Genomic DNA, 23,378 nt, shown 5'->3' with positions numbered 1-23,378 from the left:
TCCCCGGAGAAGCGATCCCAGCACCTCTCCCAGTGATGTCAGTGGAATCCTGAGCCCGATCCCGCTCCACGGCTGGGGGAGGGCAGATGGTGCTCTCGGAAGCTGGGCAGAGTGAGAGTGTCCCTCGAGGGACCACGGCGGTCCGGGTCCCCCAGAGCGTTCGCTCTCCAGACGCTCGGGGTCCCCGGCAGCCGCGCGCGCCGCCCCCTCTGGCCCGCGCCACGCTCCGCCCTGGACGCCGCTCGTCCCGGCGCGGGGGTGCGCGGGGGGGTGGGAGAGGGCCCCGCTCAGCCTGATTTACGGCTCTGCTGAAAACCGCTTCACTCCCGCAGCAGTAGCACCGTCGCGGCGGCAGCGGCAGCGGCAGCTGCAGCTGCAGCAACAAGTCGGGTAAGTGGGCATCTGCGCCCGCGGCCCGGCCCAGGGGGCGCGGAGAGGGGGCTGGCCAGGCTGGACAGGAGGTCCGGTCCCCGCACCACTGCGGGGAGTTGGGCTTCTCGGCCCCCGCCTGCAGGAACTCGTGTGCGCACGTATCCACTCTGGCACCGGCCCGCTGGCACGCCGCGGAGCGGGGGCGGGGAAAGGGGGACCCCCGAGGAGGGTCACTGCCTGCCAGCCCTGCTCAGGCAGAAGAAATTTTGGCTTTTCCGTCAGTCTGTGGACTGGGGCTTACGCTGGGCCCTTGAAAGCTTGCTTACTCCCGGAGTGCGTGGTTACCCATTTCCCCTTGCAGGGATGCCACCCCTTCCCTATTGCTCCCTAGCATTGCTACTTCCCCTTCTTTCACCTCTGGCCTGCGTTTCTGGGCAGGGTTGGCCTCTTATGTCAGGGCTGGAATCCCCAGAAAACCCGTAGTTAAACAGCCCGCTGTAGCACAGGAAGAGGTTCTCCTCCCTAGGGGCCAGAGGCATCTTTACCTGGAAGCTTTGCCTAGCTGTGTAGGGACGCGATTGGCACCTCTGCTTTTGAAGAGGTTGAGGGAGAAGTAACAACACTTTTAAGCCTAGACCCTTTGCTACCTGTTTTGGGGGCCCAGTGCTTATTATGTTTAAGTAGAAATCGTTGCTGAGGGGGATAGATACGTGCTGCTTGTAGAATTGGGTTGCTCGCAGTCATCTGTTGCTAGGGCTAAGATAATAAATTCCTACAAGGAAATAAGAATTTCCTGTTACTAAGAGTTATGCTAATACTTACCTGGCTCAAACTTTGGCCATCTCTAGAGGTTGTGTTAAAACAAGATCAGAGACAAGACAAATCCAGCCAGAACACTCTATCTTAATAAAATTTTGTCCATGGTCCCACTTAGGTCAAACAGTATTTGACACACTGGATCCCCAAATTTCAGTAAATCTGGAGTATGTGGAGGGGGGCATGATTATGATGATAACACTTTGATTTAAATCATCACAACAATAAGTAGAAAACAAAATTAAGGGCAAAAATCTCAGGTTGAAAAATTTCCAGCTAACTGTGTGCTTCATGCCACTGCACCTAGTGTGAGTAACAGCTTTCCTACACTTGAGGGAAGATCGCTGAGCTTGCTCTCTTAGGACCTGTTTTGACATCACATTCATGTGAGTTTTTCTCTCTCTTTTTGTATTCATGCTTATCAGGGTTGTCAGTAAAATAGGGCACGGTTTTGCAGTTAGTGTACTAAATTCAGGAGGTCAGGAAACTTGAATTCCACTTTGGAATCTGACACTTTCCATCTGGCCTTGGATTAATTACTTTACCTCCTTGCTCCAGTTTTCTCACCTGTGAAAAGGGAATGTTTCACCTTTTAAAATTTTATTCTTTTTTTTTTATCATAGACAAGGGTTGACAAACTTTTCTGTAAAGGCCAAGTAGTAAGTAGTTTTGGCTTCGCTGGCCATAGAGCTCTCAACTACTCACCTCTACCATTTAGTGCAAAAGCAGCAGTAGGCAATATGGAAATGAGTAGATGTGGCTGGATTTGGTCCTTGGGTTATAGGTTTCAATTTTAACATAATATATTATATGCAAAAGTCATTTGGAATTTAAAAGCCTTTGTCCTCATGGAGACGATAAGCAACAATCATTTCAGTAGCAGTTTTTCAAACAGACATACAAACTAACTATTTTATTCTCCCCTGCCCAGGACTTTTAGAGTAATGCAACAGAAGGCTTTTGAGGAAAGCAGATACCCCTGGCAGGAGTCCTTTGAGAATGTCGCTGTGTGCCTACCATTCCGCTGCCCGAGGTGTGGGGACCATACCAGATTTAGAAGCCTGTCCTCATTGAGGGCCCATCTGGAATTCAGTCATAGCTACCAGGAAAGAACCCTCTTGACAAAATGCAGTCTCTTTCCATCCCTCAGAGACACAGACCTAGTCACTTCCTCAGAACCCCTGAAACAGGGAAAACTGCAGAGCTGTGGCAACATAGTGAAGCAGAAACCGAGCTATGTTAACTTGTATAGCATTTCACATGAACACTCCAAGGACAGGAAGCCCTTTGAGGTGGTGGCAGAGAGGCCTGTGTCCTACGTGCAGACGTACACTACGGTGGACCTACGTGCAGACTCACTGGATGGGCCAAGGTCCACCCCTGGACTTCCCACCTCAGAGACCAAAGCAGCTTTCGAGGCACATGTCAGAGAAAAATTCAATCGGATGGTCGAGGCCGTGGACAGGACCATTGAGAAGAGAATCGATAAACTCACCAGAGAGCTGGCCCAGAAAACTGCCGAACTGTTGGAAGTTCGGGCGGCTTTTGTACAGCTGACTCAGAAAAAGCAAGAAGTTCAGAGACGAGAGCAGGCCCTGAATAGACAGGTGGATGTGGCCGTGGAGATGATCGCAGCGCTGAGACAACGCCTGATGGAATCCGAGGAGGAGCTTCTCAGGAAAGAAGAGTAAGTGGGTGAAACGGGATGCTAATCCCATTGCTTTAGGCACCTCCCACCACCCCCCACCAAGTTACACTCGAATGTTAAGCAAGGTTTGGTTTTAATAACTTGCGGGTACTTTGGCTGCATCTCTCATTGATACAGTTGAATGGAGACAGCACAAGGCTTTTAATATTATTTACCCTCTCTGTGTATAGTCTCCAGCTCAGCAACAGGAAGATCAAAATACCCTTCTCACCTCGGAAACTGTCAACCACAGACAATGTTTTTAAAGAGAAGGGTAGTGAGGTCTGGCCATGGTGGGATCCATTCCTGGCATCAGGGAATTGAATGGGAAGACAGAAAGAGGGTGCTGGGGGCCCTTTCTGTCTGTTGACAGTCTCCATGTAATAAAATCAAGAACATGTGATGCTGTCTTATTCAAGTATAAAAATATACTCTAGTTAAAAATAATTTTGGCTTCTTTGCCATTTGGGATTACCTGTTTGTGTTAACTAAATGTCGATAGCTGAGAATCTAATTTTTATTTGGAAGAAGCAGACATTAGGAAACCCAGCAGAAGCTTCTGAGATTGACATACTCTTATGATTTAAGTTTGAGAATTTTCTTTTTGTAAAATACTAGACTGTCATGCCTGCTTGCAAAGAGTTGACACTGGATTTCACAAGTTACACGTGATCAGAGAAGCTGTTACTTTTAAAATTATCATACTTGGATAAGCATTTCCGTATCAGTACGTATGGATTCAACCCAAACTGGAAAAGTATATGTAACAATGCAGTTATTCTTCATGTAGAATGTTGGATTTAATTTTAAATGGAGGCTCAGAATTCATAGAATCAAAGGACATAAAAATTGACTAAAACAGCATAAAACAAAGGTTTTAAATAATTTGAGTTCTGTTAGGTTGACCTAATTTCATACTTTCTTTGCCCTCTGGCACTCTTTTATCTTGTGTTGTCTATTAAAATGTAGTAATTAAAGCTTCCTCCATTTGGTAAGAGGCTGAGAAGCTCTATATATTAAAGAGATCATCACTCGCTGTTACTAAAGGCTTACTGTCTACCTGGGGGGAAAGCCTGCTCTGCTCAACTAGACATTTTTTTTGATCATGTAGTGAGGCTGGATTTGAAATGGCCACTGATTTACTTTTCTCCCAGGGAAATGATCTCTGTTGAAAAATGCTTCTCTGTTGGCTTCTGGTATTTCCTGGTGCGAAGTTAGAGTGGGGTCACTCTATGTGCAGGGAAAAGCCTAGAATTAAATTAGTGATATTTCTGTTTGACTCAAGAGCAGTGAATTTAAAGGCAGGCAGATTAAATGTGTGCATTTACTTATTTGTTGTGTTTTATTTATTAATAACACAAGTAATAATGAGATGGGATTTGGGGTGGTGATTGCCTGGAGTATGGGAAAATAATATGATGGCATGGAGGGTCAAATGGTTAGACCCAGGTTATTATCAAGGATATAACTTTTATTTTTGGTTGTGTGTTCAAGGGTGCTTTATTATTAAAAATAAATAAGTAACTTACATAAAAGCGGGCTGTGCATGGATCAGTCGTGATAATATGTTATATATGGTTAATCCAGTGCTGTCACCTGAGGACCAATTGAAGAACAAAACATACTTGTTTAAAAAAAAATTTTTTACAGAGTTAAATTGTATGTGTTAAAAGTCCTCCCTCCTCTCCAAGCACCCCACCACTGCATCCTCTGGAGACAGCCACACTGTTAGTTCAGTTCTGGACCCTTCCTGTGTACTTCATATGCACATATAGAGTTACTGTGTTTCCCAAGTGGAATCATGACACATATATTCTAATCAGCTTGCTACTGATGAATACATGGTTTTGTTCCATTTTCCTGGTATTAAAAATAATGTCTCAGTTAATGTCCTTATACAATATAATTTCATTCACATTTTTGGGTTTGTATCTGAAGGTAAGTTAAGAGTTGATTTTTAGTATGACATTTTTGTACTGCCAGGAAAGAAAAGCAATGACATTAAAAAAAAAAAAACTTTAAATGAAAATTCAGTGAAACTGCCTTAAACTTTTAAACATAAAATAAACAAAGTCCTCATTTTTTTGAGCCTTCATGTGGCCTGCCCCAGCAGTTTCAATATTCAAGCTTCAAATAATCACTCTTTCTGTGCATAAAATAGGGCTGAAAGAGTCTTCTTTTCAGGAAAGACAGTGGAGCTCTTGGTCTGAGACAGCGACTACGGCCAGCAGCCTCAGTGGCTACAGTGTCCAGCTCCCCCACCCCAAATTGGGGAGCAGAGTGAGCCAGCTGCCCATCTGCCACATTGTTGAAGCCAGAGTGATTTGACCAGATCTGCCCAACTGGGCCATGCCCTGCCTTCCTCACGACTCCCTCAGAGCTGTGCTTTCCACCAAGGAGGTGACCTTTCACACATGGAAGACCCTACTTGGCCAGTGAACATATCAGGAGCTGTAAGGAGCTGCGCCCCCCTTGCTAAAGCCCTCCAAATGAGCTCTCAAAGCCCATTTGTGAGAAAGAGTAGGTTGTTACAGTCCCATTTGAAACTGATATAAACTCTGGGGATCCTTCAAGACACAGATGGTAGATTTGGTTAAAAAAAAAAAAAGCATACATCTAGTATTTGACATTCACATAAGGCTCTCTTGCTTATGGATTTTCCCTCAACTTTAAAATCCTTTCTTTCAAACTGAAATAAAAGACTCGAGGGCTAATTCTGCCCTGAGGCCATCTATGGGCTGAATCGGCTTGGGTTATAGAAGTCACCTAGGTGCCCTGCAGCAGAGGAGGTTGTAGTGGCAATTTTCTGTACATTTGTCCTCAGTCTCATTGTACCTCTGCAGAGAAGCATCTCTATTTCTAGAGTGCAGGTCCAAGAAAGAAACTGCCCACTGTCTTCATAAAGTTTGTGCAACTTTAAAAGTCCTATGGAAACAGGTACTGTATTTACTTATTCAAGAGTATTCAGAGCTTGTAGGGCATCACTACCCGTAATCAGGTAAATCAATCCTGGTCAACCTTGCAGTAAGGTATCCCTTAATAAGAAAGTGTGGGTTGTAGCTGATTCCTGGTTGACTTGGTCACCTGGCGTTTGGAGAACATCAGTATTCTAGTAATCCTGAATTTACCTGCACACTCATCTGCTGTTAAGATTGAAAAGCCCTGACTGAGCACCTGGGATGTGCCCAACACTGTGCTAGGTGTGTGTGTGGGACATAAAATTCTTGGTCTTTTTCCCTAAGGAGTTTACACTCTACAGAGGAGGAATAAAACATACCCATGAACACACCCATGTACAAATTCTGAGTAGTATAAACAAGTGCTTAAATACAAGTCACGGTTTCAAGTTGATGAATGTTAGAGAATGGGTTTTTCCATGTGATGAGGCCACAATGAAGGAGTGAGGGTGGGATTTGCATTGGTAGCTGGAGGACAGTGACATTGAAGGACATCAGGGAGGTGACTGTTAGAGATGAGCCCTGAGGGGACTGTGTAATCTTAGTTCTGAAAGGTGGGTACCAGTCTGACTCATTTTACAGGTGTCGAAAATAAGGCCCAGAACAGTAGAATGACAAGGACAAAAATTTAGTAGCAAAGCTGAAACTGGAACCCAAATTCCCTGCCTTTCTGCTGAGTGTTTTCCATTTAATTCATTGTGCCTCAGCCAGACTTTTGAAAATGTGATATTTGTGCAAAGCATCAAGACTGAGGTAATACCAAATCTGGCCCATTTTGGAATGGGCTTCCTTCTCTGCTGTGTTGAGAGGGCTGCTATGGTGAAATCATTTATTTTTCTGATGAGATTAAAGAAAGTGAGCTGGCATCAAAGTTGTTGAGAAATGGAGAAATGGTGGCGTCATCAGTATAGCTGTGATATTAAACTTCCAGAACACCAGCCCAAGGCTTCTGACTTCCAGCAAGGGCTTTAACTTGACTCTGCATGTCGGTGCCCAGTTAGGATGGAGCATGTGCCACTGCCAGCCTTTCGTGGCAGTGAGGGGCCTCTTTGTAATTGCATCTCTAATTTCCGTCCTGCTCCCTTGGATCTACGACAGATAAAATCTTTCCCTTCTTCCTTCGTCATTTGCCCTGTTTCCAGCCTGCAGTCAGCCAGAAGACAAATCTTTATTGAGTGCTTGCTGAGTGCCCAGTACTGTTCTAGGTCCTGGTCCTACAGTGGTAACCATGTGAGTCCACTTCCTGCTTTCATGACAGGAATAGACCAGCAGGTAAATTAGACATTAAACATCATTAGGGGATGTTAAAAGAGACATCTAGGGCTTAAGCCAGCAATGTCCATTTAGGTTTCTATCCAAAGCTGGCTGTGGAATGCTGGCCTTTCAAAGGCAAGTTTGACTTGGTAACTTGCTTTGCACAACTAAAGCCTCTTGCCACTTCATTACATTTTTCCCATTTTTGATCAGCTAGAGCAGTGAGTGGACAACTTGGTTTCCAGACTGATCTATAGCTAGGTAGTAGGTCAAGAAAGGTCATGTTAAATGTAGAGTTCAGTGTCAAGAAAAGTCATGTTAAATGTAGAGTTCAGTGAGAGAGGGAGGCATCTGTTTGCTCCAACTTTTAATGCATTTATGTAAATAGGGTCCTCTCTATCAGGTTGTGTTCCATGCAGACTTACAAACTAATGTAGGAAAAACCCAATGTCAACATGCCTTCTTAGGGATGGCATGTGGTAAAATTTGGAGACCCTCCCAAATTTCCTGTTTGTCTCTCTCATGTCTGTCCCTCCCTCTGCCAGCTCCCCTTTTTGTCTGGACTGAGGGGCTTAGAATGTGTTTTGATCTACTTAGAACCAATAAGAATAATTTGACTTTCTTGTTAGAGTTGCTTTTTAAGTTCTTAATGAGAACTGTATACTTTTTAGTGTATTCCAGGAAGTCAAAAAAGAAATATGAGGGAAAGGGCTAATAAGAGTAGAAAAGTGACATGGCTCCCGACCTGTGGCAGGTGCAGATTCCACCCTGTGGGCCCCACCGGGGACACAGGAGCTGACCTAGAGCTCTGAGTGTGCAGCCAGCCTCCTGGTGCTTGGAGGTGGTTGACTCCAGCTTTAGGATTTGCCTCGTGGCTGACATTACAGTCTGTCTGAGGTGCTCTGTGATCAATAGCTAGACTATTTTTAGCCGGAGGTATTTTTACCATTTCATATACCTCTGAAGAGGTTCATAAATCAGTAATGCAAAATGAAATTTGAATAACTCGGTAGAGCTTTGCCCTTGGGATGAGAAGCTGATGTTAAAGTGTTGTTTAAGAAAAGAAAAGAGGCATCAATTTTAGATCCCTGTAGCAGGTACCTGTATTGTAGGTTACTTAGTGGTTTTATGCCCCAATACTTGTCTGGAAAAAGAGAAAAGGAAACCTAAGGATCTTTAGTCAGTTACGATTTTTAACTAGAGATGTTGTTGCACATTTCATGCATTCAGCAGAAATTTTGGGGGCTCCTGTTGTGTGCTGGGCTCAACACTAGGTGCTGTGGAATCACAGTGAAGGAGCAAGTGAGGGCCCTGAACTCACTGATTTTATGATTGATGTTGTCAGTGGCAGGACTAGCTGGCTGCAGTGTGTGCTGTGATTGGCTGCAAGGTTCTGCAGGAGAACATAGCAGGTCACCTAGCCCATACTAGGCACGTGTCTAGCAGGGGAGCCCTGAGGTTAGAGTGATCATTAAAAGTAGGGGCTTGGGAAGGGACGCTGGAGGAGGAGCAACATGTGCAGAAATAAGAATCTGGCTGGGAGGCTCAGTGGAGTTCACTGATGCTGGAGCAGAGAGAAGGTGATATGCAGTGATGAGGCCCAAGGGGAACATAAGGCTACTGGATGGCCATGAAGGCTGGAAACATAGGAAGAGAGACATGATAAATGGTTCATTGATAGTAGATTACAATATGTGGTATGGTCAGTACACCGTCTCTCATTAACAACTCATAGCTCCATGCCTGTGTAAAACTGCAGGGAACGCCACGGTGCATTAATGCGCATTTCCCTCTATCTCTAGACCTGCTTCTGGAAGGTGTTCTTCACATGATAATATGTTTTTGATTTTTCTGAAATTAACCCATCTTTAACCCACTCAGTAGAAATAACTGAAGTTTAATCTGCAAAAAAAATGAAAGATTATCTATGTTTCAGACCATATATGGTCATCCTGTAAATAAATGAGTGCATGAATGAACAAATTTATTCTTCTAAATAAAACTTGGTGCTGTAGGGGCTTTTTCACTCAGTGCCTCCTTCTACTGTGTTTGTTTCTGAAAGACTATGAATCTCAGGATACTGACAGATTTCTAGGCCTGCAAATCATTCAGCATAATAAAGAACTTTGGGCCAGTTTCTGATACTATACTGGTATTTTTTTTTCGTTAGTATCAGATATTGCTTCAGATAGGCATATTTTCCACTGAAGCTTAAAACCTTGATTTCAATCATATTTAATCTTTAAAAAAAATAGTCAAAGGTAGGGCTAGAAGTCCCCTGGAATCAGTTGGTTAATTTCCCCAAAGCTGTTCTGCAGGACACCCAGAATGAATTTCTGGTTTGCCCTTACCTTCTCATTTGGCCTTCCAGCTTTCACACTGTATTTTCAGTCACAGGGTTGAGAACTTAAAATAAAACCACACAAGTCTTTTACTCTGCTGTCTGATAGCATCATTTTGTTCTTTTTCTCCATCACATTCAGCTCAGCTTTGTAATTTCATATTTGTTTCTTTTAATGTCTGCTTCTCCCACTACTTGAGGGGTGTGGTCTGCACACCAAGGCCTGATCCAGCCTGCCACCTGTTTTTGTGGAGCCCCTGAGCTAAGAATGGTTTTTATATTTTTAAATGTTTGGGAACAATTCAAAAGACAGATAATAATTCATGGCATATGAAAATTATATGAAATTCAAATTTCAGTGTCCGTGAATAAAGCTTTATTGTTACACAGCCTCGGTGGCTTCTTTGTGCTAGGCAGGGTTGAGTAGCTGCAACAGAGACCGTACAGCCTTCAGAGCCTAAAATATTTACTTCCTGGCCTTTAAAGAAAGTGTTGGCTGGCTCTTGCGTTAGACGGTAAGCTTCATGAGGATAGCCATGGGCTCAAGAGTGCCCTAGCACTAAGCCCAATACCTGGTAGCATTCAGCAATGTGGTTTGTTTTTTTTTAACTGAAGTATAGTCAGTTTACAATGTTGCGTCAATTTCTGGTGTACAGCATGTTTCAGTCATACATATACATACATATATTTGTTTTCATATTCTTTTTCATTATAGGTCACCACCAGATACTGAATATAGTTACCTGTGCTATACAGAAGAAACTAGTTGTTTATCTATTTTATTTATAGTAGTTAGTATCTGCAAATCTCCAACTCCCAGTTTATCCTTTCCCACCTTCTTCCCCACCTGGTAACCATAAGTTTATTTGCTATGTCTGCGCGTCTGTTTCTGTTTTGTAAATAAATTCATTTGTGTCTTTTTTTTTAGATTCCACATATAAGTGATGTCATATGGTATCTTTCTTTCTCTTTCTGGCTTACTTCACTTAGTATGACAATCTCCAGGATCATCCATATTGCTGCAAATGGCATTATTTTATTCTTTTTTATGGCTAAGTAGTATTCCAGTGTATAAATATACCACAACTTCTTTATCCAGTCATCTGTTGATGGACATTTAGGTTGTTTCCCTGTCTTGGCTGTTGTAAATAGTACTGCTGTGAACACTGGGGTGCATGTATCTTTCCAAATTAAAGTTCCCTCTGGATATATGCCCAGGAGCGGATTGCTGGATCATTTGGTGAGTATATTAGTCTTTTGAGGAATCTCCATACTGTTTTCCATAATGGTTGCACCAAACTACTCCTACTAGCAATGTAGGAGGGCTCCATTTTCTCCATGCTCTCTCCAGCGTTTATTATTTGTTGACTTCCTGAATAATGAAGTAAATAAGTGTATGGGTTGTGGCTGCATCATAGTAGAGTTCTACCACGTTGTCCACCTGCACCAGCATTCTGCAGTTTAGGATCACTCTGTACAAAGTATGATAGTAGCTTTCAAACTTTTTGGCCTCATTTCCCCTTAGACTCTTAAAAAAATCTGAGGACCCCAAGAAGCTTTTCTCTGTGGGATTTATCTATCAAAATTTACTGTATTAGAAATTAAAACTTAGGCATTTTTAGAAGACTTATTCATATAAAAATAACAATAATAAATCCATTACCTGTTAAGTAATGTATTTCTGTGAAAAAGATCAATTTTCCCAAAAACAATTAAGTGAAAAGAGTGGTATTGTTTTCTAAGTTTTACAAATATTTTTAACATCTGGCTTAATAGGAGGCAGCTGAACCCTGTTCTGCCTTTAATTTGTTGCAGATTTGTTGTTTTGGTTGAAGTAGATGACGGAAATCCAGTCTCACACAGATATATATAGTAGGAAAATGGAGAGGTATGTTAATAACCTTTTCAGAGAATAGTAAGTATTCTGCTTTGATACTATGCCAAAGCTTGACAATTGGTAGTTTCTTAAAGGTTAATTGCAATGTGGAACCTGAAACCACATCAGTGAATATTTCCTTCTCTCCTCCATTGAAGTCCGTAGGTTGGCCTTGCACTTTGAATGGATATTTTACTGTTCAGAGTATAATTATTAAAGAAAGTACAAATGCAAAGTAATTAAATTTATTTATTTTTTCATTCAGGAAATTCACAAGATTCCTTGGGGAAATAAGAGTTGTTTCTGGATATTGTTAATCCAGACTGAGCAGGATGTGAAGCAGGGATACGAAGTTGTGCACACATGCTGTTCCACAGTTAATCACTAGGTCTTGTTCCTGTTTGTATCTAATTCAGATACCCAGACATAATCTCAGTATGATGAACTTCTCCAGCCTTTGTTCATGTAACTTCTCTTTTAAAATCAAACCATCAGGCTTGTTTTAACTGCCTTTTTTTTCTTTTAGTTGATGTGAAACATCCACAAACTGAAATTAGGTAAGCACTGGTGCCAGGTTAGTTGGGAAAAGTGGTGTTAACTTCTCTGCTTTAGGGCACAAGATAATTGGTTGAAGGAGGTTAGAAAAAGATGCTTCTTTTTTACAACATGACATACCACTCTAAAGTCAACTAGTGCCATTAATGTTGTAAAACGTTTCATATGGAACCAGTAATAAAACATCACATGATTTTAAAATATAGCCACAATTGTAAGCTGTATTGTATTCAGGTTTGTTTTCTTGTTTTTGAGATGTTAATACTGTGGGATTAAGCTGTTGAACATTGCTGTCTTATATTCTAAACTGTACAGCCCAAGAGCCCAAGAATATTAAATATGCACAGAGAAGAAAAGACTTGAAAAAAATACACCAAGCTGTTGACAGTAGGGTCCTCTGGGTGGTGGGATTATGGGTCATTTTTTGTTTCTTCCTTGTCCTTTTTGAACATTGATTGCAAAAAATATTTATTGAGTATTTATTTTCTTTGCTGTATTGTATTGAGTGATGGCCTTAGAGCAGAGAACAAAAAGATGATTCAGCCCCTGCTCAGTTAGATCTTCCATAGATCAGTTTTTATATTTCCCATGATAAATATGAACTATTTCTGCAATAAGGTAAATATAGTAAATATTATAAACCAAAATGAATTGAAAATAATACCCTGGCTCTTTTTTCTATGGTTTTCTTTTTGGTGGGGGAGAGGGTTGTGGGTTTTTGGTTGTTTTCCCTGTAAGTACCAACTTGGAAACTGTTTCATGAGTCAGTTATCCTAAATATCACCCACGAGTCTCTACAATGGGCTTGACTCCAAATGTATTGAAGCCTTGATGTTGGAAAGAGGAAGGAGTAGCCGTTTCCTGGGCTACATTTGCAGTGGTGTTTTTGAGCTGTGATGATATTCCATCCAAAGGTTCTCAACTATAACTGAGAACTATGACAGGGCTGGATGGACCCTCCACTGTTTTGCTGTTAGTTAAGGTTTGTGACTTACCTCGGAAACAGATCAAAGCCAGATGACGGCAGAGCTTCAAAACTGGCGTATGTCCGCGGCCTGAACAGCTTGGAAAGTGCATGTCTTCTATTCAGGGCTCATACGGAACATCTGGAAATAAATTTGAAACTTAATGACGAAAGAGAATTCCCTTCCAAAAGGACTCTTATTTCTTGTATGTGAATACTTCTGAGCTACTGAAAGATAATGGAATTATTTTGGGATCGGGGTTTATGTTTGATCTTGGATAGGAAGCTAGAAAAATGGGGCCTGGTATGATGAGTAGTTTTTGGAGTGAATCATTGTTAGAACCAGTCTCTTTTCTGTTTTTATAAATATATAATTCCAAAGGTGTTGCAGAGACATTTGCTTCTGTAGGAAGTGTCAGAAAAGTTTCAGTATGGTCAAGTGTGATGTAATACATTTGTGAAGGAAAAATCATGACTAATTGTAAAAGTGATTCCCTGACTAGTGGTACAGAATAAAGGAGCTAGAAGTCACCACCAACTGTTTTGCAGAGACTTTCTGTGAAACTGTGACTTCTTGAACTGGATATCCCTGAAGTTCTGCTCTCAAGACATTATGGAGCTTAGTGGAAAATAAAAATCAAGCAGAGGTTGAGAAAATGCAGAGAAGGCAATGAATTTAATCGACTATCTAGAACAACTGCATGAGGTTAGATTTTAAAAATAGGATTTGTTCAACTAAAATGAAAGAAGTTTGGGAGGACAGTGATCAGAGTCCTTAGAATCTTGGTTCCGTGTGAGTAGGACAGAGCCGGAAAAATGTGGAACTACTCCTTGAAGGTTGAGAGAGGGTTTGAAGACACATAAAAGAAATACTATATTCAACAGGTAGTAAAATTACAGAATTTGTTAGCCCCAGTAGGTGTGGCAGAACATACAAAGGGGATGGCCAAAAGGCTCTTCAGGATTTCTTATTAAGTGAGGCAAATCAGATGAAGAGAATTGTGATACTGTATACCTATTGGTAGCGCTGATTAGTGTGTGTGTGTGGATATATTTGTAGAGATATTTGTGAGGATGGTTACCAAAATGTAAATGGTGGTGATCTTAGGATAATGAGGTTTCAAGTGATATTTTCTTCATTATACTTTTCATGGATTGAATTTTTTATAAAGAACTTACTTACTTAATTATAATTCAAGAAAGTGTTATTTTCATACTTGCATTAGAAATAAAAAATGTAAAATAGTAATAGTTATTAAAAACTTTCTAGATTTCTGAATCACAGTGAGTCATGTAGATAAAGATATTTTGCTCGACTCTTTACAGAAGGGCAACTTGGACATTGCTTATCCTATGTCAGCTGAAATAGCTTCCCCAACAGACCTTAGATCTACCTCAAGATGGCATTTCTTGGATTATTGCATTCTTAGCTCAAAAATATACTGTTGGACAAGGTGACTTATTTTATATATGCTTTGGTGCTCTGCATGGCCTCCTGCTACCATGCTCCCCTCCTTGTAGTCTTTTCTTCCCCAATAGCCAGACTTAAAATGTATGTCAGAACTTTCCTCAAAAGTGGCCAATGGTTTCCCATCTCATTTATAGTAAAATCTGGAGTTCTCGCGCTGACCTGTGAGGCCCTGCCTGGCTCCCTCTAGGCTGTCCTCCCCTCTCCCCACCTTGCTCCGCCTTGCATGCCCCCCTGCTGTACCTCAGACCATTCTGCACATTCCCACAGAAGGCCTGGCTTGCTCTTCCCAGGTGCTTGTGTGGCGAATTCCTTGCTTCCTTGCTTCCTTCAGGTGTCTGTTCAGATGCTGCCCCATCCAAAGGTTGTCCTGACTTTCCTATCTGCAGTGTCACTTACTCCTTCCCTTCCGTCACTCTCTGTCTCCTTGCACCCAGTTCCCGTTTTCTCCTTAGCACTTACGACCACCTGACATATGTGTTTATTTGTATATTTTACAGTGACTCTCTTCTTCTACTAAAAAGTAGTCACTAAAAAGTAATCTTATCTCATTCATCATGGCTGTGGCCATACTGCCTAGGGCAGTACCTGACACATAGTAGGCACTCAATAAATACGTGTTGAATGAATGAATTCTTGTCTCACTTCTCCATTTTGTGTTCTGACATGTTTGCTTGGCAGAGAAGTGGTTACATTCAACCATTTCCTGGAAGCAGCTGCTGAGAAGGAGGTTCAAGGGAAAGCTCGGCTCCAGGACTTTATCGAGAATCTGTTGCACCGAGTAGAACTGGCTGAAAAGCAGTTGGAGTACTATCACAGTCAGCAGGCTGCTGGCCTCCGCCGGGACGCCACTGAGCACGTGGTAAGTCACTCGGGCTCAGCACCAGGGCTGAGGGCCATGGTATGTGAAGTGGGGTCAAGGGCAGAGGGAAAGGGAGCTGGGGATTGATTTGCAGGAGCATTCTAGACATCACTTGATAGTGCTGCCCCAGCCATGCCTGTGTGACACAGATGAGTCCAAGACACCTGCAAGTAAGCGAAATTCTGGATGCAGGGTCTCCAGTTCTTCACCATCCAACTCCACACCAAGCTGAATTGGCAGAAATATTTTTATGTTGTAGAATAACAGTTTAAAGTATCCAAAGAAATCACCTTTCCCAACCTTGGTGTCAAGTAGATTGGAAGTTATTATCATGTTTCGGAGCTCTTCGAGGAATCTTCTAAACACTTTCATGCTTCTTTGTTACCAAGATTTAACCACATATTGCTTTCTTCCGTAATAGAAAAGAAAACACTATTCCATAGTCTCTGTAGGTGAAACATTCTTTAAGTAGATTTTCAAAAAGACGTAGAAAAATTCACGGGAGATGTTCTGTAATAGATTTCTGCATACAATTTTACCTATACTTTCAGAGACTTAAGGAACCTCCAGAGCCCAGATGAGAACCCTGGATATGGATAAATGTCCAGACTCTCCTAAGTGGCTTGATCAAGATTCCCTGGTCTCTTTAGAGGGTAGGGGTGGGGGAAGGCTTGCAAATAACCACGCTGTAGGTGGTGGGGGGGATCATATTTGCCCTCTATACAGCTTTCTTAATTGTATTAATCAAAGCCAAAGGATGGATTTTTAGAACCCTAAAGTGGTTTATTTATAACATTTTCATTATCAATTGAACTTTATTTATGCTGACTTCTCAAAAGATTTAAAAATGATTCTTTTAGTTACTCCAAAATGGACTACATATATAAGGAAAAGAAAAATAGGAAACATTTATGCTAACTAAGAGGTTAGTAAGGTTGCTATTGGTTGACTGAAAAGTTTAGGTTGAATAATAGGAAAGCCAAGATTAAAAGGAAACATGATTAAAGAATCTAGGAATGAAATGAAGTGCAGGTGCATAAAAGAAGGGAGACCAGAGGGAGACAGACAATAGGAAGGTACAGAGACAAGGAAGGAAAGAAAAGAGGGAACTTTACACAGTGCTAACTGTAGTAATGCACACTCAGCCTTAGAGCTGTACAGTTATGCAAGCTCCAGAACTTTCCATCAGGAACAAAGTAGACGAGAAGGAAGTAGATTTCTTCCATCTATTAGGTTTCAGTAGTAACTGTCATCAGAGCAGTTTCAGCACCTGACATATTGATTATTTTCTGGGCGGGTATCAGTGGTCTCCTGAGAAGCAGCCTTTATTCGCCTCCTTAATTCCTCTGTCACCTCCTTGGGAAACTGAGTCCAGTCATAACTAACTGGCTGGAGGGACACTCTCAGCCCTTTCCTGCCTTCTTCCTCCATCCTACCATCTCTCAGGACGGGGTTGTGCTGTGAGCCCAGAGGTGAGGTGAGAAGGCCTGGCTTCTGGATCATTCCCACCCTACTTCTGACCAGGTGAGACCGTCTGTCTTTCTGGGCCTCTCATTCTTCTATAAAATGAAGTGGTTGGACTGCATGCTCTCTAAGGGCTTGTGGCCTCTTAAACTCTCTGATTATCTTCTGACTTTGGTGGTTAGGATTCTAAAATTAAAATGTCCCATAATAGTTTAAGTATTTAGACTTATAAGTAACCCAGAGCTAAGAAATGTATAAGTTTTACTACACAAAGTTAAGAAGGTCTTAAAGGAAGAGAAAACAATGGAAGGAAGGAGAAATAAAGGAAGCCCATTAGTTCTTGCCTTTATATTTCTGTGCTCACTTCCTCTGCTCAGTTTACTTTTCCAGCTTGGAAACCGAACAACTTTTAAAAGACACAGCCAGTCATTACTTCTCATCCTGCTGTATCATGTAATCAAAGGTTGAACAGCATCTCAGTTCTTCTAGTCAGATATGTAGATATAAAATTATGTGTGTGTGTATGTACACACAACATATATGCACACACACATAAGTACTTGTACATATACACATATGTATACATATACATATGAATATGGTAGGACATTTAATTAATAAATATTTATGTTTATGTTCTCTTTGTCCCAAACATGACATCATCTGGCTTCTTCAGATTTGATCTACATAGGGAAGAAATGAGTAATTCAGATCAAATAAAGTGCAGTTGAGATTGCAGCCGGGAATTTAGAAGTGAGAGCTGTCTGTGAGTAGGGCAGGATCAGGCTGTAGTGAGGTGAACTGACTTTTTGGAGGGAAGACACATCACTCTGAAAAGACCAAGAATGAGATGATTAATTTCTGAAAGGAATGGGCAGACGTGGTTTCCCCTGTTTTCATGTATAGTCCTCTAAAGTCTACTTTGGACCATAATATACCACATTATGAGACAGTCTACAGACCTTAAGATCTTTTCTTCTTTTTAGTCTGTTTCATCATGATACAATATATTCACCATGTCTTTGATGTAAAAAGTGCTCAGTCTGGCCTCTCTGGGTATCTGTGGCTGTGGATACACAGAAGAATTGGATGCTTGTAGCAGGAAAAGTTTTGAACGGTACCTTTAGTCACCTACTTGGTGCAGCTTAGTGAAGGTGCAGAGCACGGAGGAGCCCAGGCCTCTGGAGCCTCAGCCCTGCCCAGGAGAGCTCCTTGCGGGGTGCACACCGCCCCCCAGATGGAGCACAAGTTTCCCACAGACTCCCCCAACCTCAGCTCAGCTCCCCTCCCAGAACACTGGGGAGTACTGTCCCCAGCCTGGCTGGTTCTCCCCATCTCCACCAAGGCTGCTCTAGAGAAACCGTGCAGCTTCTTCATTTCCCTTCTTTCCCCACCCTCAGTTCCTTCCCTCTCTCCTCTTCCGTCTTTCGCATTACCACCTCCAGAGATTGACATGTAAGTTGTTTCTTTCAAAGATGTCTTCCTAGCTTTAAGATTCCTTGGTGCTCTAGAAAAATATCCTTCCTCCTCACATTTAGTGCCTTTTCTGAAATAAGTTTTCGGCATCTGTATCTTTCTCTTAATCCCCTTGAGCATTTATGTTCTTTTTCACCTGGCTGATTTCTAAAAATGTAACGTGCTTACTCAGATATTTTGTCTGCATGCTCTGAAACATGCTGTCAAATTAGACACAAAGTGACCTAATATCCCATCTGCCAAAATCACTCACAGAGCTGCTCAAATGGAAGGTCATGGAACAGCCTGGATAATCTTATTTTAAGCGTTGCATTTATTTCCTGTAGGTTGCTAAATTAGGACTAGCAGTAATTCATTTAGCATATTTATTGGGAATGCAGCAGTTACTGGGTGCTAAAGAAACTGCTGTGATCGAGATGGATGAGTTCCCTGGTCTCAGGGAGAAGGGGCTCACAATAAGCAAACATGTAACAAAGATAATTTCATATAGGGATAACTACTTTAAAGAAAAATGTAAGATGATAGGTTTGAGATGCCCACTTTAGCTTTAGTGAAAAAATTTCAGGAAAAGCCTTGCTGAGGAGGCAACATTTGCACTGTGACCTGAATAACAAAGAGGCAGCTCTGTGAAAATTAGGAAGTGGAATATTCTAGGCAAAGGAATAGGAAATGCAGCTGTCTCTGGAGGAAACAAGCGTGGCACGTTTGAGTGGTGGGAGATAAGTCAGAGAGGTGGGAAGGATCCAGATCATGCCAGGACTTCTAGGTCACATAAGGAGTTTGGATCTATTCCACTGCACACAGGAGACCACTGGAAGGTTTTAAGTAGGAGGTGATCTGCGTTTCAGCAGAATCACTCAGCTGCTGTGTGGGGAACTGACTGGAGGGATGCAAGAATGAGAGATGGGTTAAAAGGCTATTATGTTGTGGCAGGTGAGGGGATGGGGATGGCAGCCTGGATAGAGTGGAAGTGGAGAGAAGTGAAGGGCATAGGGTATGTTCTTGGAGTAGAATTGACAAGACCAGTTGACCTTGCTGAAGGATTGGATCTAGCAGGTGAAGGAAAGTGAGGAATCAAAAATGAATCCAAGGTTTTGGCCAGAACAATCGGTATATGTGCTGCTATATACGTGGAGGGGAAGTTGGAGGAGGGCAAGGTGCCCAGTTTCCCCAAACCTGTAATAACCTGAGACACTATATTTGTGTTTTAGAAGAACTTAGATTGGCTCTCTGTGCAAGGTTATTTATATTTTTTCAACCTGAAACCTTGACCGAGGACTCTTTTGATTCCCATCTTCATACCTTTCTCTCCTTAAACAAAAAGAAGACAAAGTAGGTGGACTAGGAGAAAATGGAGGTAGGTAGTTGTGCCGAGTGAGAAGAGCATTTTCATCTGCCTGAGGCTGTCAAGGCCAGAGGGAACAGTGGCCTCTTGTGTTCATAGGGAGGAGAACATGTGAAAGTACGCAATTCTGTGGTGCCTGTGATAATGGCCTCGCCTCCACCCCAGGCCTTATAATCTATCAGATCACTGTTGGCCTTTTCCCTGGTGAGGGAAGCATGCACACTCATATACACACTTACTTTTGCATAAAATCCCAAAGGGAATTATATATCCATATACAACAAATCATCACACTATATGCTTATATACTTATATACAGTACACTTGAAAATGTTTTGTTCTGCCTGAATAATAGTAATTTTTTTAAGTAGGAAAGTATTCAAAGGAAGAAAAACCCTGTAAGTTTTTTTTTAGTTTATTCAGATCCTAAAATCCATTCAAGGAGTCCAGCTGAGAAACTCTTATTTATGGAGGGCAGGGTCCGGGGAGCGGGGGCCTGAGGGAAAGAGGGTGGAAATGCTGATGCCTTTGGGATTCCAAGAAGCTGCCAGCGCCATCTGTCCCCCCTTCTTTGTATATTTCATGACCTCATGACCTTCATGTAAGGAAGGTGCCTTTTTCTCTTGACGTTTACTAGTCTCATGCCAAACCTAACTAGCGTGGACAAGGTCAGCCATAGTGCTGACTTCCGATTGTGTCCCAAGGTGGAAGGCAGGAATCCCATCTCACCTTCTTGGGCACATGACCCTCAGAGGTCTGATTAAGAAAACTTCTTTCTGATTTGCTGCTGACTGATGCTCAAGCTGCAGACAGAAGAACCGGAGAAAGATCCTATCATGCCGAGCTTGGTTTTTCAGATGATTTGAGTATAGCAGGGACACATGTCTTGGCCACGCTGGGCCCCAACACCAAGGTGGCCCTTTCTCCACATCCTCTTAGTCGTCTTCTTCTTCTGTCAGTCTGTCTGCCGATGTGACACCACTTCTTTCAGTGAAGGCTGCATGAGGGAGGTTGGGAACTGAAGTTTGGGAATACACTGGGCTTGCCTGTAAAGTGGTTGGTGACATCTGGATCACAAAATGATAATTATCAATTTATTCTGCAAATGATATTCTGAGCCCAGCCACAAAAGTGCATACAGATTGTTTATTGGGAGTGGAAAATAATCTCAGTGATAGATGGCCTCAGGCCAGTTGTGGAGTTGGTCTTCATATGCTTCCATCTTAGAAATGATGTATTTTATGCAATAAACATTTTATGCCAATTTTCCCCTTCATTGATACACAATGACCAGACGTAGCTGTAGTAAATTAGCTGCAGATACAGCCTGAATCAATCAAGGAATAATGTCATTCCAGTTTTTAAAAACATGTTTGTTCAAATGTTGCTCTCTTGGGAGGCTATCTGACTTCTTGACATTTTTGAGATCTATTGATGTTGGCTTCTTGGAAATCTCAGAACAGGGAGCCACAGAGGCCTCCCGAGTAAGCAGAGGCTGAGCACGAGATGTTCTTGTTCACTGCTGTGGTGGGTGGTGCTGTGGGCAGTGCCCCTGATAACAGTTACCAGCTTCTTTAATGGGAATACAGTTTCCTAAAAATATAAGTAAGGAGGATTTTAAAAACCAAATCCAGCCTTTAAGTGAAGTAATGCTTTGTCTTATTTGTTTTCCTTCAGCTTACAGATGTCTCCTCAAATAGGAAACCCAAATGCCTGTATGTATATGTTTTTTATACTGAAGCCATTTGATAATGTTTGCATAATACATTTTCCAGTTGCACTTTAGATGATATCTATAATCTAAATGGATTTGGGAGTTTCAGGTGAAAATTTACCTGCTTGTGTACCTAGCTTCCTAAAATGTGTGTGTGACTTTTAATTATGCTCACAGTCTATGAGTGTATGGCAGTAGGATAGTACTACAGGAGTCTTTCTCTAGTATTGCATAGTGTCACTTTCTCTTATTGTGGTATAGTGTAGTCATAATAGCTGTGTAGTACTCTTAATGCAGTGTGTGTACCACTCTACCTATATGTGTGTGTGTGTGTGTGTATATATATGTAAATTTATACTATGAATCATATACTTTATAATAGCTCTACCACAGATTTGTCTCAATCCCCCAGTAGTCACTTAGAGAGTCCAGAGTTATGGGTTCTGGTCCATCTTCTCCAAGACCACTGTATCTATTATCCTGGATAGTCATTTAAGTTTTCTGTGCTTCAGTTTTTATCACTGGTAAATAGGACTAGTAATAACTCCTTGGGAATTCAGTATTGTGAGATCACTTCATGAAAGCCATAGAAATATTTGGAACAAAAAAGCCTATTTATATTATTTGTTTTACTGGCAGCATTACTGTTACCTTAGCATGCAGAAGCGATCCTGCTGTGAGTAGTTTGTATTCTTTTAAGGATTTAAAGAAATCTTTCTTTCTGCTCATCTTCCTCCTGCCTGACCATCTATAGAAGCCGAGGGCACCCACATTCTGTGTGTAACCATCCTGATCTCAAGACCCATTTCCATCCAAAAGGAAGGAGCTACCTGAAAAAGGCCAAGGATGACAGAGCCAGCATGCAGCCTGCTAAGTTCATGCATGAACAGGCTGAGTCCCCAAGAGAATTCTGCAGACCATCAAAGAAAGGGGAACCTCTAGGGTTTAGCCGGAAAGGCAACATCAGGCCCAAAATGGCCAAAAAAAAGCCAACAGCGATTGTGAACATCATCTAAAATGGTAGGTGGCTCTGGACCACCATCACTGAGCTTTGGGGATGTTGTTCTGGGGCCAACATTAACTTCCTTTTAAACACATCCTGTTGTAAGACACATTGGGAAAGTGAAGGGCGTAACACATTCATTTTATATCCATATAAGCACCTGGGTTAAACAGAAATTAACAAAACGGAATCTCGGTGAACCAGAATTTTTTTTTACAAGCCCCTGTAAATTAAAATAAGAAAGAATTTTTAAAAATGGAAGCAGTCTTACCTCGAACTTTTAGTAAAACGAAGCTCCAACTTCTAAAATAATTAGCCTAGTCTCCAGTAGTTTCCACATCTTGAGTTTTTTGTGGTGGTCATTAATTCTCAGCCCCAAAGCCACACAAGATGTCAAGCACTGGGGAAAAAAAAAAAAAACTCATCTGTGCCTACTGCTCTCTGAATTGTGAGACAAGGAATAGGAATGTAAAGTTCTGTTAAGGGCAGTGGAATAAAAATATTTCTGATTGTTTTTAACCTTCCTTTCAATTAATTTGGGAGCTTCCAAAATAAGGCTTCCTGTTCCCTGTATGTTCTAGTTAATCAGAATTTCAGTGTTTGGGTTGCTTCAGGGACTTGTTCAGTCAGACTTCTGTTCTCATTTCAACAGACTGTTTTCCAGTTTGTTTGATTCAGGTTTTTTGTTTCCCTGGATGCATATTTATTCTGATTTTGGCGCATCTCTGGTCTCACCCTAAGACGGTGCTGCCAGCCTTTGTCTTGATAGCTGCTTCTACTGCTGTGGTTGGGGAGGACAGTAAAAACCTTTTGGTCAGCACCCATCACCAGTACAGGGTCTGAATGGTTGGATGCCACCAGATCGCACACTGAGTGCACTGTGAACCATCCTGGAGGCACTGCAGATGTTACTCAGCACTTTCCTAAGACCTGCTTCCCGACGAGTGTTGGCAGCTTCCGTTCGCTGTCGGCAGGACTTTCTCCTTGCTGGCCTAACTTTCCCACCTGCTGCTTCTCTGCCCTTTTAGGTCTAAAATATATGTTCTTTACCTTTCAACCAAGTATCTGAAGTGTTTGTTGTACATGGTCTTCTAAAGTAATTTCTGAAATAAACAATGCACGTGGAATCCAGAATCTGGTATCATTCTCCTGTCCCTGCCTCCCTAAAATGGCCTTTGTTTCCATAAAGAACCATCTGTTACAAACCTCCTGCTTGACAGTTTT

The 23,378-nt window shown here is 41.9% G+C and overlaps 1 protein-coding gene and 1 long non-coding RNA gene across 16 annotated transcripts in view; one reads left to right on the top strand and one right to left on the bottom strand.

Annotated features, from left to right (window-relative positions):
- LOC107034545 (uncharacterized) overlaps positions 1–23,378 on the bottom strand; it is a 428,538-nt gene that overhangs the window by 50,826 nt on the left and 354,334 nt on the right. For 11 of the 15 annotated variants that reach the window (XR_012077419.1, XR_012077421.1, XR_012077426.1 and 8 more), the window contains 4 exons: positions 22,426–22,554; positions 12,854–12,964; positions 4,405–4,471; positions 2,684–2,858 (listed from right to left, as the gene is read on the bottom strand). This is a non-coding gene — a long non-coding RNA (uncharacterized lncRNA). Of the gene's footprint in view, positions 1–2,683; positions 2,859–4,404; positions 4,472–12,853; positions 12,965–19,836; positions 21,031–22,425; positions 22,555–23,378 lie in introns of those variants that run through there. The other 4 variants (XR_012077422.1, XR_012077428.1, XR_012077432.1 and 1 more) reach the window with 3 other exon arrangements.
- On the top strand, positions 122–22,450 carry ZNF365 (zinc finger protein 365). Its single transcript, XM_072971454.1, has 5 exons — positions 122–390; positions 2,120–2,875; positions 14,972–15,152; positions 21,115–21,152; positions 21,906–22,450. Exons 2-5 carry the CDS (start codon positions 2,133–2,135, stop codon positions 22,165–22,167), a joined length of 1,224 nt encoding a protein of 407 aa, XP_072827555.1. The 5' UTR covers positions 122–390; positions 2,120–2,132; the 3' UTR covers positions 22,168–22,450.

This window comes from Vicugna pacos, chromosome 11 (assembly GCF_048564905.1).
Source record: "Vicugna pacos chromosome 11, VicPac4, whole genome shotgun sequence".
Classification (NCBI taxonomy): domain Eukaryota; kingdom Metazoa; phylum Chordata; class Mammalia; order Artiodactyla; family Camelidae; genus Vicugna; species Vicugna pacos.
The sequence above is the reverse complement of the archived record's forward strand: the minus strand, read 5'-3'. Positions and strand labels throughout refer to the sequence as shown.

Excerpts from the sequence above, each read along its gene's own strand:
- ZNF365 (XM_072971454.1), top strand. The coding sequence starts at position 2,133 with ATGCAACAGAAGGCTTTTGAGGAAAGCAGATACCCCTGGCAGGAGTCC. Across the intron at positions 2,876-14,971 it reads GAGCTTCTCAGGAAAGAAGA|AGAAGTGGTTACATTCAACC; the intron begins GTAAGTGGGTGA and ends TTTGCTTGGCAG. Across the intron at positions 21,153-21,905 it reads AATAGGAAACCCAAATGCCT|AAGCCGAGGGCACCCACATT; the intron begins GTATGTATATGT and ends GACCATCTATAG.